General features: G+C 47.3%; 1 protein-coding gene across 11 annotated transcripts in view; it reads left to right on the top strand.

The window, feature by feature from the left end:
* Positions 1-771: 771 nt before the first annotated feature.
* PITPNM3 (PITPNM family member 3) overlaps positions 772-13,688 on the top strand; it is a 49,226-nt gene continuing 36,309 nt past the window's right edge. For 5 of the 11 annotated variants that reach the window (XM_082068742.1, XM_082068748.1, XM_082068747.1 and 2 more), the window contains exons 1-3: positions 785-910; positions 2,718-2,827; positions 12,686-12,781. In XM_082068742.1, the coding sequence (XP_081924868.1) occupies positions 2,792-2,827; positions 12,686-12,781 (132 nt within the window). In that variant the 5' untranslated portion in view covers positions 785-910; positions 2,718-2,791. Of the gene's footprint in view, positions 911-2,717; positions 2,828-9,336; positions 9,455-12,685; positions 12,782-13,688 lie in introns of those variants that run through there. The other 6 variants (XM_082068745.1, XM_082068749.1, XM_082068746.1 and 3 more) reach the window with 5 other exon arrangements.

Below are 13,688 nucleotides of genomic sequence, written 5' to 3' on the forward strand. Positions count from 1 at the left end.
AGCCGCTTCCCCTGCGTCCCACGCTGCTCTATCGCTGCAGTTCCACAACTGCTGATGGAACTGCACTCAGCATCAACCCCTTCTTGAATTAAGCAATTCTCTTCTGACTTTGGACAAATGATGTTGGCTCTAGAGCACAGATTCTCCATTTCTCTTACATCCTCAACAGTCCTCGTTTGGGCTCCAAAGGCTGCTTAAACCAGATTGAACCAAGTGTCGGCTGGCACAACTCAATAGAATCCGGGCTTGAATTCAGCCCTGGAGATATTAACCAACGAACCAACCAACCAACCCTCGGCTTTGCTGCCTTGCACCTTCAGAGCGACTTTCCCTGCCCAGCACAGGCAGGTTTGGATCTTTAGGTGGGCAGATGGTTTCAGTGAGGAGGCCACGGTGTCAGTCGATCACATTCCTCTCTGAGCTCCCATCCTTGAGCAGCTCTGTATTGCCTCTAACAGATGGCATTGCCAATTGTGTTGATCGTTTTCTTCATGAATTAGCATGCAGACCATGTTTTGTACACGGTTCGATGTCTATAATTAGACAGCAGGGAGCGCCGACAGCTCCCGGCGGGCGCGCGTGGGGCCGTGGGGTCAAACCCCGCCGGGGGGGCCGGGGCCCGCGCCGGCCGCGCGGCCAGGCCGGTCACGAGCGGCGTCACGCCGGCCCGGCCGCCCCCCGCGGAGCCGCTCGCTGCGCCTTTAACGACGGCGGCTGCGCGGCGGCGCGCGGGCTGCGCGGCGGCGTCTCCCGGCCGCGTCTCCCGGCGCCGCAGGCGGGTGGGCGGCGCGGGGCCGCCGGGAGCAGATGGGGCGGCGGGGCGCGCGGTGCCGGCGCGCCGCGGGGGGCCCGCGGGCGAGCGCCTGAGGCGGCCGGCGGGCAGCGGACATGGCGAAGGCTCCGCGCCCAGGTGAGTGCTGCGCCCGCGCGGCGGACGGGACAGCCCTGAGGGAGCGCGGGTTGCGGCCCTCGCGGGCGATCCCGGCGCCGTGTCCGCCGGCCCCCGAGCGGTAAATGCAAACTTCGGTGAACGAGGCAGAGGTGCGCTTGCCCTCCTCATCTTTTCCGAGCGGGGTCCGCTCGGTCTGCGGAGCCCGCGGTGGCGCCGCGCGGGGCTGCAGCCGCATCACGGGCGCCCGCCCCGGCCGCCGCCGTCTGGCCGCCTCCCGCTTTTGCTCCCGGTGCTGGGCCGGAAAGGGTCTCCGTGTCTGTGCAGCTCTGTGGCTGCCGCCTGGTGGAGCCGGTGCTCGCTGCCGCCCGCTCGGGAGAAGCAGCCTGGGACGCAGCAGCCGCGGGCTCGTCTGCAGGCAGGAGGGCGCGCCCATGCCCGGCTGCAGGAGCAGGCAGGTGCAGTCGCTCCTGTGCGTGCGGGGTCACACACTTGAACCCGTGCGGCCTCCACATCCTGAGCAGCTGGGAGGTTGCTCGGCTGGGGCTGAGGCCAGAGGGCTTGGGCTTACTCAGAAGCAGCGCCCCGCTGCGCCCTGCCTGCCTGGTGCCAGGGCAGCCCCACCTCAGTGGCCTGTGCTGTGTGCCAGCTCGCAGAAGGGGTGGGAAACCTCTTGCAGAAGGGGTGGGAAACCTCTTGCAGAAGGGGTGGGAAACCTCTTGCAGAAGGGGTTTTCTGCTCGGTTGCACACGGAGCCCGTTGCTGTTTAAGGTGGAGGCCTAACTGTGCTACGACTGAATGCCTGCTAGTCTGTACCTGCGCCTTGCCTGGTGTTTGGTGTCAGTTCTTGCACAGCTTTACAGCAGCGTGGTAATATTAAAGCTAAACCCAAAGTTTTTGCTCAGCAGTGTTTGTTGTTTGTTCGTTTGTTTTTTATTATCATGCCGTGAAAATACACAGGGATTGGTGGCAGCCTAGAGACATAGTGCTCAGGAATACGAGAACATCAATAATTTTGGAAGATGCAAACGAAGTATTGAACTAAATGGTTGTTTCCATGTTTGGAAAATGAAGAAATAATCAAGTGAGGAAAAAGTCTCATTGTTTTTTTCTTTGGCATTGCTTTGTAGAGCTTTTAACTTTATTTGGAAAATGAGGGAGCATTGCTTTCACTGTCAGTGGTACTTGAATAATGTAGCTTGCTCAAATCCAACTTTGCACAGGAATTTTAGGAATTTTAAAGGATGGTACTTGTCTTAGATGCGATTCCACCTCACTTCAGTAGACAAAATAGGACTTTGATGGTAGCTTCATGATGTGTTCACGACTTCTTATTGTAAAGAAAAGCAGGAACTGACCATTCACCACGTAGTTCTGGCAGAACATGTCTGAGTTAGGAGCAGGGGAAATGTGTAGCTTTTATAAATTTAGCCTACTGAGTTTTTCACAAATATGCACCAATATGTTGTGGCCCTTGCTTGTATGTACCCTGCCTTGCAGCCCCTGCCAATACTGTAACCTTATGACAAATAGAAAGACCATCATTTTAGTAGCCATTAAATCTGCTGCTTGATCACAGTTGAATGACACGTGTGGTTATAAAGGGCTTTTAGAGGTGGCTGACTTGACTTGTTTGAGTAGCCAGATCTCGCCTAGAGGATTCCAGATCTTAAGCATTTGGAATAGTCCCCACACAAAAAAATTACTGGGCATTTGCAGGGTTGTAGGTTGCAAAATCCTATAGCAGCAGCTGCAGATCACTACCTGACATGTCCCTCTGGGGGTGGTGTGGTATCCGCTCTTCATCTCCTACTTCATTTTTTAACAGGCAGCAGTGACTCAAAAATGCCTCCTCAGAAAGCCAAAATCTCTGCACTGTGAAAGCAGAGTCCTTCAGATGTGATGCAGGCAGTCCACCTACAGTCGTTGCAGGAAAAGGTTAGAGACTATTCATATCTTCTCTGGTTTTGGGGAGTGAGTTTGTAGGAGGTGATGATGCTGAGAGGGAGGGTGAAGTTAATTTCTGCGGTGGGGAGGCTGGCATGCGCAGCATCAAGAACGGCTCTAAGAGATGCACCACATTCACAAGAAAGCCTGATCTAGGATTTGGAGCCTGAACAGTCGTGTTAAACCTCCTCTCTGTCTTCCTCCCATTTCGCCAATAATCCCATAAGGTGCAAGACTGGAAATGTCACTGGTACCTTAAAATAGGGGCTTAAAGGGCTGCATGGCTTAGTTTCTTGATTTGTTTCCTGTACTCAGTAAGCAAATACGTTCCTGTCCTTACCATCTGCTGCAGAACTGCCAGCTGAAGGATATACAGAGTAGGTAACCAGGGACTTATAATTACTGAATTGGTATGAGATGAAAGGCACTGCGTGAGGAATGGGAGAGAGGAGTTGGTTATATTGGCTGCTTCTGACCGTCGTGGTGTCTGGACTTTTCCTGTAGTTAGCTCTTTTACTTCTTGACAATGGAACCTGCATTTTATGTGGTCTTCTGCCTGTAACTATGTCACTGGTTTTGTCAACTGTGCTCTTTGCTCTCCTTTTGATTTTAATTTAGGGACCGATGCAGCCACAGTGAGAATAAAGGGAGTTCCTGACACTCCTGTCTAACATTTCTTGGTATCTGCTCAGTCTTGCTGCCTCTCCTCTCCTTTTTCTGTCCCGAGCTGCTTTCTTTCCAAAACTGACCACTTTATTCTTCCCTTAATGCTTCCCTTCACCTTTCCGTTTTTCCTTTGTACCCATCAGCCTTTCTCTCCTCCTGGAAGGGCAGTCAGCGCCCGCCCGTCCGCCCAGCGCGGCTCCGAGGGAGCGCTGTAACGTCTCTTGCCCGGGCTGCGGCTTCTCTGACGGACTTGCTGACTTTGTTCACTCCAAGACTCTACTTGTTTATTGCACTTTAAGGATTACCTTTCTTCTCCTTTTCTCCCACTTACATGCTTGTGACTTCTTGCCTTTCATCTTGCTGCCTCTTAAAACAGGAAGTTTCTCCTAGTGCTTGTCCCACTTCTGTCCCTTTTAATTCTTCCTCTTCTGTCCTCCTTCTGAAGTGCCAACAAAGCTGCTGAGTCTGCAGTTCGCGAGGCTGTAAGTGTCCACAGATTTCGGGAGGGCAGGACTTGGCCGGTGCTTGGAGCGCTGCAGGTTCATGAACGGGCGGTATGGTTTGATCTGGTGGCGCGCTGCAAACAGTGAGATAAATCGTGCATGTTTCCACTGCTTTCCCATGTCAGCTCCTAATTTTCCTCAGCTTGTCTGCAGACTAGTTCTGGGAACCAAACAGCTGGAAAACTCTTTGTTGTCTTAAATGTTTAGGAAGTTTGTTTCCTGCTGGTTTTACAGCCCGCAGCTGCTCACCGCAGGGCCAGGTGGCTGCCCTCCCTGGAGGGAGGAAGGAGACGGGATCACCAGTCAGGCAGGTTGGACGCCACTCGCCCCTGCATTGGCCTCCCCTCCTTTATTTGCCTCCCCCTCTCTGGCTCCCTACGTTCCTCCCCCCGGCCCATTACTCTTTTATTCTCCCCACCTTTATATCCCTCTGTTGGGGCCCCCGCTCCGGCTCCCCATCTTCCTCTGGCCTTGCGCGCTCTCCCCCCGGGCCCGTCTTGCCGGCAGCCGCCAGCCCCACTCCGGCTGCCCCTCGGCCTCTGGCCTCCTGCCGTCGTCCCCTCGCTCCGCTGCTCTCCCTCCCTCTCACTCTCAGCCTCCATCTCTTCCAATGGTTTTCCCTTTATTTCCCTCCTTCTCTCCTCCACCTGTCTGGCCTCCCACTTTGTCCTCTGAGCACTCTCCCCCTTGACCTTCCCCTTCTTACTTCTCTGTCCACCTTGGCCGTGCTCTCTCTGACTCCCTCTAGCTGCCCACTTTTACTTTTCCTTCCCTCCCTCTGGCCTCCTCTCCCCTTTGGCTTCGCACTTTGATAGGCCTCCGGTGGGCCTCCCGTTGCACCCCCAGCCCCTTCCACGGGCAGTGGATTGCATGTTGATTTCAGCTGATTTCATTTCAGTTCCAGTCTCTGCTACAGATTCATTGTGTGACTTTGGATGAATTCTGTGTGGCCTTGCTAACAATAATGGCGTGTATGGCCTTTCTTTTCTGGCAGTCTGCGCACAGGTGAGGGCTTAGTCTGAGTGAGCTGTTCACTCTGGAGTGGTTTTCACTCTGGAGTAGTTGGAGGGAGGATCAGCATCTCCCTCTGTCTTACCTGAGCTCCCAAGTCCGAGGACTGTCTCTGGTAGTAGTCAAATCCACATATTTCTAAAGTACATCTTCAGTTCTATGTTTACCAAAGAAGAAATGAAACAAAACTAGAAAATAACAGTAGGTGATTTTGGCCTCTGGTAAGTCTCACCTGCAGAGTTGCCAAATAACACTATGTGGGTAGCTCAGTTAAATCACTTAATGGGTAGGCAGAAAGCCTCTGAAACCAGCAGAAGAGAAAGAAGCAGTATTATGCAACAGCAGCCAGTGGTAACAGCAAAGGTTGTTTCTTCTACCCAGCATCTCTTTCCAAATGGAAAAATGATGTGTGCTTTAAAAATTTTATTAGGAAGACCTTCCCTGAATTCAAATGGTAACAATTCCAAAACAACTCTTGACAAGTGGAAATGTTTTAATCTGTGCAACAGAGTCTAGTTAGTCTAGTTTTGATTATTTTATAATTGAGATTAATTCAGTCTTCAGCACTTTATGTGAAAGACTGAGTTTTCAGTAGCTATGAGACTGTTGCATGCTATTTTGTCTCTGCTAAGTAGGTTGGTTTGGCAGTATTCAGGAGTGCTTTTTCAATGATTGCCTGACTGTGGCATGTGCTTATGTCTAGGCTTGATCAGCAAGTGCTTATTACCAAGCAAAATATGTAGCAAACTGCTGGGCCTGCTGCAAAGCTTGAAATCTGGGCTATTATGACAGTGACGTGAATCGCGTTGGATTAGTTTCACAGGAAAGCCTGCTGCTGTAATCGCATCAGCTGAAAACTGCTGCTCTTGTCCCAGGCTGCTTGAACGCGTCTTCCTGGGAGGTCTGGATGCTGGACTGGACTGGGCTGGTGCGTTAGCGATACTGCCCGAGCAGGTGAGGGCCTCCCAGACGGGCATCCAGGTCAGCCTGCTTTCTTTCCATCTGTCCTGTTGGCCTGACAAGGCAAACATTGATTCATGCATTGTAGAGGAGAAGAGGCCCTTCAGGAACTGCTGGAGTGAGTCTTAAACTGACTCTCCTGGCCTGTGTCTGCTGTTCTGCTTTGTCCTCTCACATAAACAGTGATGACGCAAGTCATGGTTTCATTTTCAGCTGCAGGCAGTGTTTGTAAAAGCTAATTCAAACGGAGGAGAAAGCAGAACCAGTGCAGACAGGTAATGTGGCTGTGATTTCACACCAAGGCTAGGCTTACTTCCCATTGCTTTTGTAAAATGACTTTTCGACTCATTAGATCCAATGGCAGAGCCGTGTATCTTGGTAAAGTGTGCTGTCCACTAGAGGACGTAATTTCCACAGGCAACCGTTCCTTCTGTTTTATAGAAGGTATTGCTATGCTCTGCGCACATTTCATCTCCAGATGTATTGCACCTAAAGAGATTGGGCCTACCATGTATGGTATTGGTTTATTGTAAATCAGAGGTAATGTCAGTTACTGGAATGGAGCAAGTAGATGCCTTTTCTTTCTCCCGACTTGATAGGCATTTTAAATATGATCTTTGCGTAACAAGTAATATTGAAACAGCATTTTTGGTACTAGTAGCAGAACATGTGGAATTATTGAGTGATAGTGGGGGGTCAGCTGTTTTACTGCCTATGACAAGAGGATGCAACTGATTGTGTCTGCTGCTCTTGCATTTATGGAAGCTGCTGTACAGGGTATAGGTTTCAACTGTGATACTTATTTATAGGTCTTAGTGTTAAGAAAATCAATATCTAACATGGGTAAATGCGATAATGAGCATATTATGAATCTAAAAATATTACCTTAAAGGATTATTTTTCAACAACATTAAGAAGTGACTTTGCTTTTAGTTAGCAATGTATGAGAGCTACTGGGAGACTGAGGTGTATGGTGAGTTGCAAACCCAGATCTAGTTTAGCCATGATGGGGAAAATTGTTTTCTGTGGGTCCTGCAAGAGTTGTGTTCACCCAGATATGTGATAGTGTCAGCCACAGAAAAATTAAAATGTGACATGATTTAGTTCAGGGAAAATCGGGAGAGTGCTTTTCAAAGTTGCATTTTACTCATGCATCACATCACCTCATCTCATGTCAGCAGATCACAGATGCAGTAAAGTACCAATGGAATGAATTCCAGCTGTTCTTTGCAGAAAAAAGGCAAGACTTTTTCAACAGAAAAAAAATCACTGATTGCAATCTTAATTATAATTACAATTAATTTTAATTAGTGTTAGCCTAACTAGGGAATGCAGCTTCTGTGTATGGTGCTGCATGATAGCTCTGCTTTTATCGTCTCCCCCACTGCTATTGTGGGTGCACTCAGGGCAAGCCCCTCGTCAGCTCCCTCTGGAACAGCCCAGTTTAGCAACCTGCAGTACTACGCAAAACCAACCAGTTAAGGTGAGAAACTTGGCTTCTGCTTCTCCTGGAAGAAAAGCACCTGTACATCTCTGTGAACTCTCCTTCTGCCGCTTGGAAATGTTCCCCTTGGATCCTACTGTCAGTTTGTCCTGCTGCCTCAACAGCCTGTGGGAGTTACTACATGTGCTTCTAGTTCAACTATTGTGATTGGAAAATTAGTGATGTGTCACGTTTCTGTTAAAGGCATTGCATTTCTACATGGTTTCCCCTTCTGTGCTTAGGTATTGTGATACCGAAGAACTGAAATGAAATCTAAGTTGCTACCCTGCTTGCAAAAATTGCTGAAATCTGGCTGTTAAGAATTAGTCAAAAATCTGATAAAGAGAAAGTTTGCTGAGTTAGAAGCATCAAGGAGTTAACCTGTATTTGAAGTTAAGGCTTATCTTCTCCTTCTCTGAAAAGAAGTAATAAAATAAAACATGCAGCAGTTGACACTGTAAATCAAATCAGCGAGTCCAGGCAATGCCAGTGTCTAATGCAATCAAGAAATGTTAATAGAGTCCTGTTAAGGTGGCTAATGCTAATCTGCTGGCACAGAAGGAAGCAGACTCAATAAGACTAATGTATTAGGGCGATGCAATGCAGTCCAGCCAGCAAATGAATGTAGATGTGAAGAGCTGCTGCAGTGAGCTTACACAGACTTGTGCTGCTGACTGTTGCTATGTTTAAGCTGCTTTTAAATCTAGAAGCATTCCTAGTGCAATGTAATAAAACTGATGCTCCCAGGGGCTTTTCTCGCAGCCAGAATTTATGCCTGGAGATGTGTGACACTTTTCTCTGCCCTCCCGTCACAGTCTGCACGAAACCCCAAGGTCACTGGAACCATGCATGGGCTCTTCTCCATGAGGCCACAGGTCCTGCCAGGAGCTTGCTCCAGCACCAGCTCGCCATGGGCTCACAGCCTCCGCTGGGGCACGTCCACGTGCTCCGGCGCGGGGTTCTCCACGCGCTGCAGGTTGATATCCGCTCCACCGTTACCCTCCACGGCTGCCGGGGACAGCCGGCCCCGCTGTGGTCTGCACTGTGGGCTGCAGGGCCTGGAGCCTCCCTCCCTTCTTCACCGACCGCGGTGTCTGCAGGGCTGTTTCTCTTGCATATTCTCACTCCTCTTTCCAGCTGATGTTGCACAGCAACTTTTCCCCCTTCCGAAATACGTTACGACAGAGGCACTGCCAGCATCGCTGGTGGGCTCAGCCTTGGCCAGCGGCGGTTGTCTTGCAGCCGGCTGGAACTGGCTCTGTTGAACGTTGCGGAAGCTTCTGGCATCTTCTCACAGAAGCCACCCCTGTAGCCCTTTTGCTGCCAAAACCTTGCCATGTTAACCCCATACAACTTCAAAGCTTTCTCTGGTGTAAATGTAGATAAACTCTTTGACCTTGGACTTTGGGATCAGAGCTTAGACAGTGGCACCTAAAGGGCAGGAGTCCCTAGAGCAGTTACTACCATCAAACAGAGTAGAAAAACCTGATTCTGACAAACTCTGCAAAACTCGGATGTCTTCTGCATCCCATCAAGTTAGCAATGAAATTTGGCGGAGCTGCAGGGCAGAACAGGGCTCTACTCACAATCGAAGTAAGTAGTGATCTTTGGTGGGACTTCAAGGGTACTTAAGTACTTAGGCATCTTTCTTTACTTTTCTTTATATCTGGACCTTGTATAGATTATGTAAAAATCTGCATGTGCTCATTGCTGCATTACATTGCTGTGCCTTGAGATTCACATTCTTTTTGTCTGGCTGGGTTTATTTTAAGGCTATTGCTAAGAAGCAGGACTATTTTGCAGAAACGTTTTGAAATTGCCATGCTTGAAATCAGTTTTCTTTGTCTTTCCCTGCCTTGAAAAACCAACACAACCTCTGTAAGCCTAAAAATGAACACATCAGAAGATATTCTTCCCTACTGCCAAAGAGTAAAGAAAACAAGAAAACAAAAGAACTTGGGAATCAGAAGATGAGACAGAACCCAAGCAAATTGGGTAGGTTCTGGTAAGAAGTGTACAGGAAAGAACAGTTACTAGTACAAGCAGATGCTGCACAGACATTGTGCATTGCTTATCGTTTATAGGTATGCTTCAATTTAGAGCCAAGACAGTGAATTTATGCAGTATCAGTGAGCTTTCCTGAGCGGCCATGGGGCTGAGCGGGTGTGGATTGACTTAACAGAATCCACTTTGCTTGCACCCTGAGTTCTCGGCTACGTTCTACATTTAAATCTCAGATCTGCCACCACGTTGCTCCTGGGCTGCATTGTCTGACCTGGCCAAAAAAACGCAGACCTTTTCATACACAGGTCCTTACACGTCCTCGCTGTCCTTCATCTCCAGTGCCTTTTTACCCCACCAGTCTATCTTCTCTTGCTTATGCTTCTTCCACCACCATCGCTATTACCGGGTTTGTAGATTGTTCCCTTTCCAATATAGTTCTGTGCCCTTTTGTGCCATTTATGCAATTACACAGCGTGAGCTTGAGACACACGGTTCAGTGTCTCTCTGGGATGCTTCACGTCACAGAGTTTCTTATGTGCATGCTTGCAAACACCTGCGTGCGCGCAATTGTATACTTATAGGTTTTTTACTCCTTAGTTTGGTCTGCAAACAGCTTAAGGCGAGAATCTGCTTTTTCTTAAAGTGAGTACAAATTTATCTATATTTTTAAGGGAACTGGGAATTAAGGAAAAGTAGTGGCTGTTACGAGGTCTTTAAACAGTTGTTCTGCTGTATCAATGAATCATAGCAAATGAATGATAATCATAATGAGGAACGAGTCTTCAGTGAATCATACTAACTGGATCAGGTGAATGCATAATTGGAGAGTTTTTCAAGTGGATGCTTGACTGAAAAAAAAATACGGTACCAAATGTGATCCTAGGACCTGATGGTGTCTTGTGTGGGCTTTATTTTGTTTTCTTTTTTCCTCAGCATAGCCAATCAGCATGGCTTCAGTCATAACCACAGGTAATAAAAGTAGAACTGCTATTTTGTTAATCTGCCTGTACATTGTTTTTTACGTAGTCTGTGGGATCGTTCTTTGATTTGTTGTAATAACCAGGAACTTCAGTCCTAGACTGAGATCGCATTATGTGAAGTGGTGAGAAACACAGAATACATAGAACAGTCTCTGCGCTGGAGGAGGTCCTGTGTATTACTGTACATGCTGCAATATAAAAATACTGTAATTGATTATTTTCCTAGTAACGATCATGTACGATCAATCCAGTCCGAGCCTGGATACGTGCAAGGCAGATGTCAAGAAAGAGGTACCCCTGTGAAGTGTGCTAGTGTTCCACCGCTGTCTCTGCTGTCAGGGAGCGCTGAAGTCCTGGCTCGTGCCTCGGTTACGTGCTGAAGGCTGAGACAGAGGGGTCTGAGGTCTTAGGTTGACTTCTGCGATGGCGGCACTTTCGTGTAATTGCAGTGGACAGTGTATATTGCTGTGGATGCGACTTGGAGCATCTTGTGCAAATACTTGTTAAATACCTTTCAACAGAAACTCGTCTTCTGTGTATCAATCTGGTAACTTGCAAACCATACTTTTGCAGTGGTATTTTTTAACAAACAACCTGAATATGCACATTACTGTGTTAAGTAAAAGCCTGAAATATCTCTTCAGTATTTGTGCGATGGTTTAAAAAATGGCAGCCTTTAAAAACATTGCATATTGTTACTAGGAATTTCTTAAACAGAAATAAAAACAGAGGTTAAAAAAGGTGCTGCTTCCCATTCTCATGCTTTAAAATGTTGGAATTCTTGGTCTTCCAAGCACTGGCCAAACGCAGACTTTTCTTGGTTTCAAGTTCAGACTAGTGTTCTTTCTCCCACTGTTTCGACAACTGTAGTGATAAGTTCTAGCAAATAGATATTTGAATGCAGAGACAGCAAGGTGGTGTTTGGTAAGGAATAGCTCACTCTGCTCTTCCTTATCATTAGTACAAGGTTCCAGAAATCCGTAACAGTAAATGTGATCTGTATGCATTTTCTGGTAGCTGCCAAGTATCACTGGACACATTCCGATACACACTGTATTCCTGTAATGAACAGTGACTCCTTAATAAACAATTATTTTGATTTTTTTTTTTTTTTTTTTTTAGCTAATAAAATGCTGTTAACTGATTTTTTTTTTTTTTGCTTCATTTTTGGACAGCTAAAATCTGCTTCCGCCTACCACCTTTCATTCATATTTCTAATTAGTTCATCTATAGATGGAGTGAAAGTAGAACAAAAGGCTGTGACCCAGTGGCACGTTTTCCCCAGAATAATGTGGAAGGATGCTTCTCCTGCCTGAGCTGCTTTTTACTGCTGCTAGAAGGAGATGGCTTTTGTGGACAGGGCCACAGGATATTAGATTTCAGGTCTGATGTCATCATTTAGAGAAATTAATAAAACCAAGAACATTATTCTGTTTGGCAAGGAGAGTCCTTTCTCCAACAGCTGCAGTGTTGTTATGGGTATGGGGAATTTGATCCCTGGTTCCCCACTGATTTGAGGGGGGACTTTGTTAACATAAATAATACATTTCACTACTACTTTCTAGTGTTGAGTTGCTGTAGATCGGAGGAGAACTGATATAGTTAGGCAGGTCTGGTTTAGTAATTACAAATTAGTTTGAATATGACAGTCCATTGGGGCCATCTGAGCTGTCATGACCGCATCTGGTACTGTACTTATTCTAATGGGGTTTTACCTTGCTGTCTTCGAGTGGCAAGCGCCAAATGAGAGCCCCAGGCTCCAGCAAAACAAAGCTGTCTAATGGAAACAGCTCGGTGAGTGAGAATGCAGTAGTTTGTCTCTAAATCTGTGAGCCAAATAGGATGGCATTTCTTATAGAAGTGAAACGGAATTTAAATGGGAGTTACTGCCATGTCCCGGGGAAATGCTACTTAATAAACAATGTACAGTTTGAGTGTTGGAATTGAACAGCCTTGTGAATTCAACAGAATTTATCTTTTCAAGTCACTGCATTAGCTGAAAGTGATGCAGGCTTATCTTTAACAAGAATTTGTTTTAATTGCTTTTGTTAGGTGAAAGTGAGAGGTGTAGTTTTTGTGCCATCTTGGGAACTTTGGCTGGCTGTGGAGATTAAAGCACAAGCTCCGACCACAACAGTCCTCTTGAGCCATCTACACAAGCTGTTTGTGACCTTTGTTCTCGTTAAGCCTGGAGCAGAGGTGAGATTCCCCAGGGTTAACGTGAGTCTCTCTGTGTTTCCAGCTGGCCCACGCCGATTCAGTGCTGCTCAGTGGCACATGCAGAACGTCCTCAAAGACTCTGTGGAGAGCTCCGATGATGAATTCTTTGATGCGCGAGGTCAGTACATGGTTCTAGTCTTCTCCTCCCTGTTATTTCCCCAGTTTTGCAGCAAGTAACCAAGCTCCTTTGGGGCTGAACTGGCAACATGCATTATCTTCAGACTGAGATCTGAAAAAAGAACATCCGATCTTCTCTCAAGGATTTGTGAACGGGCCTAAATTTACTGGAGGTGGGTGCTGGGGTGGGTGAGCGAGCTGCCATGGACTGGATCCGGTGTTAGAAGCAGCGTGACTGCAACAGTCCCGAGCTTCGCGGGGTCTCTGGTGCCAGCTGGAATGTGAGGGCATTTTTTCCTTGCCTCGTGAGCGAGCAGCTGTGGCAGATGTTGGAGGTAAAAGCCTGCTGGCGGCTTTGCTAAGAATTGAAAAGGTCGTTGGCGTACAGCCGCCTCGTTTCTCCAGCTAGGTTTATTTAGTCTGCGTAAAAACTTTTGTCATTAGTTTTTGCCTTATTCAAATGAGCCTCTGGCACTGTCTTCTGTATTACTTTGCTTTATATAAAGTTGAAGCGAATAGATACATGGTATATATTTCAAGACAGGCTCTCTGTGCGCTTTCTCAGTATTCTTATTCATGGAAGACGCTATGGCAGCTCTTTGCTAATTAAGAGCTGCCCTTAATTTGCTGCACCTTCCTCTCCTGCAAATAGATCCACTAGTCTCATTTATATAATTTTAAAATGCTCTGCTGAGCAACTTGAATATTATTTGGAGCTGCTGTCAAGGAACTAGAGTGGAAGTTTGGGAGATGTGAGCACTCCTCAGTGTGCTTGTGCTCTAAGCAGCAGTGTGAGGTAAAATTCTACTGTGCTTAGCAAAAAGCCTCAAGCTGTGGAAAAGCTGATCCTCATTCACCCAAGTACGGTAATTTTAAGAAAGGCTGTGTTGCAAAGATGGCTTGTGAAT

Source organism: Streptopelia decaocto (assembly GCF_964273445.1).
Source record: "Streptopelia decaocto genome assembly, chromosome: 18".
NCBI lineage: Eukaryota > Metazoa > Chordata > Aves > Columbiformes > Columbidae > Streptopelia > Streptopelia decaocto.